General features: G+C 40.5%; 1 protein-coding gene across 1 annotated transcript; it reads right to left on the bottom strand.

Annotated features, from left to right (window-relative positions):
* Positions 1–24: 24 nt before the first annotated feature.
* SARC_05058 (hypothetical protein) lies at positions 25–1,668 on the bottom strand (the record flags this gene model as incomplete). Its single annotated transcript, XM_014301085.1, has 2 exons — positions 1,545–1,668; positions 25–192 (listed from the first exon to the last, which is right to left on the bottom strand). The coding sequence occupies exons 1-2, from the start codon at positions 1,644–1,646 to the stop codon at positions 25–27; spliced, it is 270 nt and encodes an 89-aa protein (XP_014156560.1). The 5' UTR covers positions 1,647–1,668.
* Positions 1,669–2,744: the final 1,076 nt, after the last annotated feature.

Below are 2,744 nucleotides of genomic sequence, written 5' to 3'. Positions count from 1 at the left end.
ATGCATAGTAGCTTCAATTTATTTTCATATGTTCGTAAGCGTGGACATACCCGTGAGGTCGAAGTGAACTTCCGTGACAGTGGCAATAAGGATTCCAATGACAATCGGAAGCAATGACATCACAATGGCGGGCGTGGGCTTCTCCCTCAGTATAATGTAAGCCATGGCCACAGTGCACACCGGACTGATCGCCTAGGTGTGTGAGTGTCAAGAACGGTCGGAGTGAGCGACAGTTTAAATGTGCATAGCTCAGGCATTTCTGTATACTTCATATCGTGCACCATTCGCATGAACTGTAAGGTACACATACGTGTATGTAAGTGTATGTGCGCATACGTACACATGTTGAAGATGAGCACTGATGAATGTGTGTGAACTTATGCAATGTATGTGGGTCTAAGTTGTAGCTAACGCGTTGTAGATGGATATCGCTTGGAGAAGTTAGCCCAAAGTCCATGGGGAAGTGTACGAGTTTCTATTGAGACAGTGGGGCAGTGGGTTCTGTTACCTTGGTTTCCGAGTAAATAAGTGGAGTACTCTGAGTAGGGCATGGTTACCTACCTCTTCAATTGGTGAATGTGTGTCTTCGGTACATATGCAGTGTGTTCTACTAGATATTTTTGCAACTACGTATGTTTTAGGACTACCACGGGATAAGACACTCCACCAAGTAGCTTTATTTGATGTACAATGACTCGTACATGCGTAACACGCACATATTTCCACATACGCAAAATTAGAGTTTTAATTCTTGGAATATTCTATCAATGTACAATGCAGCACGCCTTGGTGATGTGCGAATGAGACAGGCAACAAGAATATTGTGATGGTACCGATCCTTAAAGCTCGAACTTTTTGTATTAGCGCGTATTAAGCGCAGTTGTATATATACGTCTGATTAGAGGTCAAAGACTAAGGTGCGGGCGTATACAAGAGTCCCAGCTACCGCGTACTTGTACACGCACAAACACTGGCATTTGTCCATGCATTTACGTTACAGTACTAGGAACAGTGTAGTACACGCACGCACCATACAGCATACCTTGGTGGGATGGTTTTATGAGACGGGGGCATACGGGTTTACTGATGATACCCAAAATCGTGACTTCTACGTTTTGTATACGTCCAAGCTCACACATATGCACATACAACCACGAATATAGTACAAAAATCGGATATTCCTTCAATACACTATACACAAGACACCTCGATAGTATGAGTATATACATCACGAGTATACTAACCGTACACAGGATCACAGATACTATATGTATACATATATTTATATATATATTTATATATATATATATATATATATATATATACGTCTGCCTATGTGCGTACGAATACAGTACAAAAAATAGTGTATTCCATCCATGCACAGTGCAATATACTTTGAAAATGTTGGCATATGACACGTATAACAGAAATTATTGAAGATACCCAGGATCATAGCCACCGCCTTGTGCATACCCAAGCATATGTCAAAGTACATACAATAAAGTAGAAAAACAGTTCCAACATGCATGCACAATGAAACATACCTTAATAGTGTGGGCATATGAGACGGGCATTAGGAGTATACTGAAGGTACCTAGGATCATAGCTACGACTCGTACGGCCGAAAGCGGCAGTAGTTTAGTCATGAAGTTTCGCGGTGAGAGGGTTTGATATTTAACTCTGCAACAGCATGCATAGAAAGATAAAGTGAAGGTTTAGCGAGAATGTGTGATACACAATTCTGTAAATGTATAAAGAAAGTACGAAATGAAGCAAATTTAGCGAAAGTGTCTGTTCGATAGCTCTGCAAAAGCTTCAATGGTTCAACTTAATGAAGGTTTAGCGAGAATGTGTGATACACAACTCTGTAAATGTACAAATAAGGTACAAAATGAAGCAAATTTGGAGTGAGTATCTGTCAAATAGCTCTACAAAAGCATCAATAGATGTAACTTAATGAAGGTTTAGTGAGAATGTGTGATACCTAATCAGCAAATAAGTAAACAAGTACAATATCGAGAGTTAGGCGCGCAAAAAGAGATAAGGAGGTCAAAATGTAGCGAGTGTTTGGTACGTCACTCTGTACAGGAATTATTCAAGTGGATTTCGGCAAAGGTTCCTAAAATGTCTGATACTACACTCTGCAACCGTACGAATAGAGTACGCAACTTGAGAAGGATTCAGCGAGGGTGTTTGATAACCCAATCTGCAATTGTGGACAGGGTACATTGTTTTGAGGGGTTTTACAAGTAGACGTCGAGACGCTTAACTACCAACGAATGCACATACAACCACATGTAAGTATATGGTACTACTACAGACATTCTATGTACTACCGCTGATAATGCCGTGAATAGTATCCAAAGGTGGCAAAGTATGCTACGAGAGTACAGCCTTGCACCAGAGGATTGTCCAGTAAACTAGTATGAATCAGTCCGAAATCGATGACAATCACACAGAAAGGATACAGCATTCAAAAGCAATGCAATTAAGACTAGGGTCTAATACCAGAGCTGCAGAATATTATGCGCCGCACTAAGAGCCAGTCAAATCGCAAATACAGTACGATATAAACAATACGAGACTGCATGCTGGTGCCGAAAACACTGTACAAATTGCAAAAATAGCCAAAAATTCACTATGCAGCACACAACCCAGACATACTCCAGACACCGCATGAACAGAAATATAAACAACAATAAACGGCAGCAAATTAACATCGAACACACTTTAGAAACCGCAAG

The sequence above is a fragment of the Sphaeroforma arctica genome (genome assembly GCF_001186125.1).
Source record: "Sphaeroforma arctica JP610 unplaced genomic scaffold supercont1.309, whole genome shotgun sequence".
Classification (NCBI taxonomy): domain Eukaryota; class Ichthyosporea; order Ichthyophonida; genus Sphaeroforma; species Sphaeroforma arctica.
Note: the sequence above shows the minus strand (reverse complement) of the source record. Positions and strands in the feature narration are given on the sequence as shown.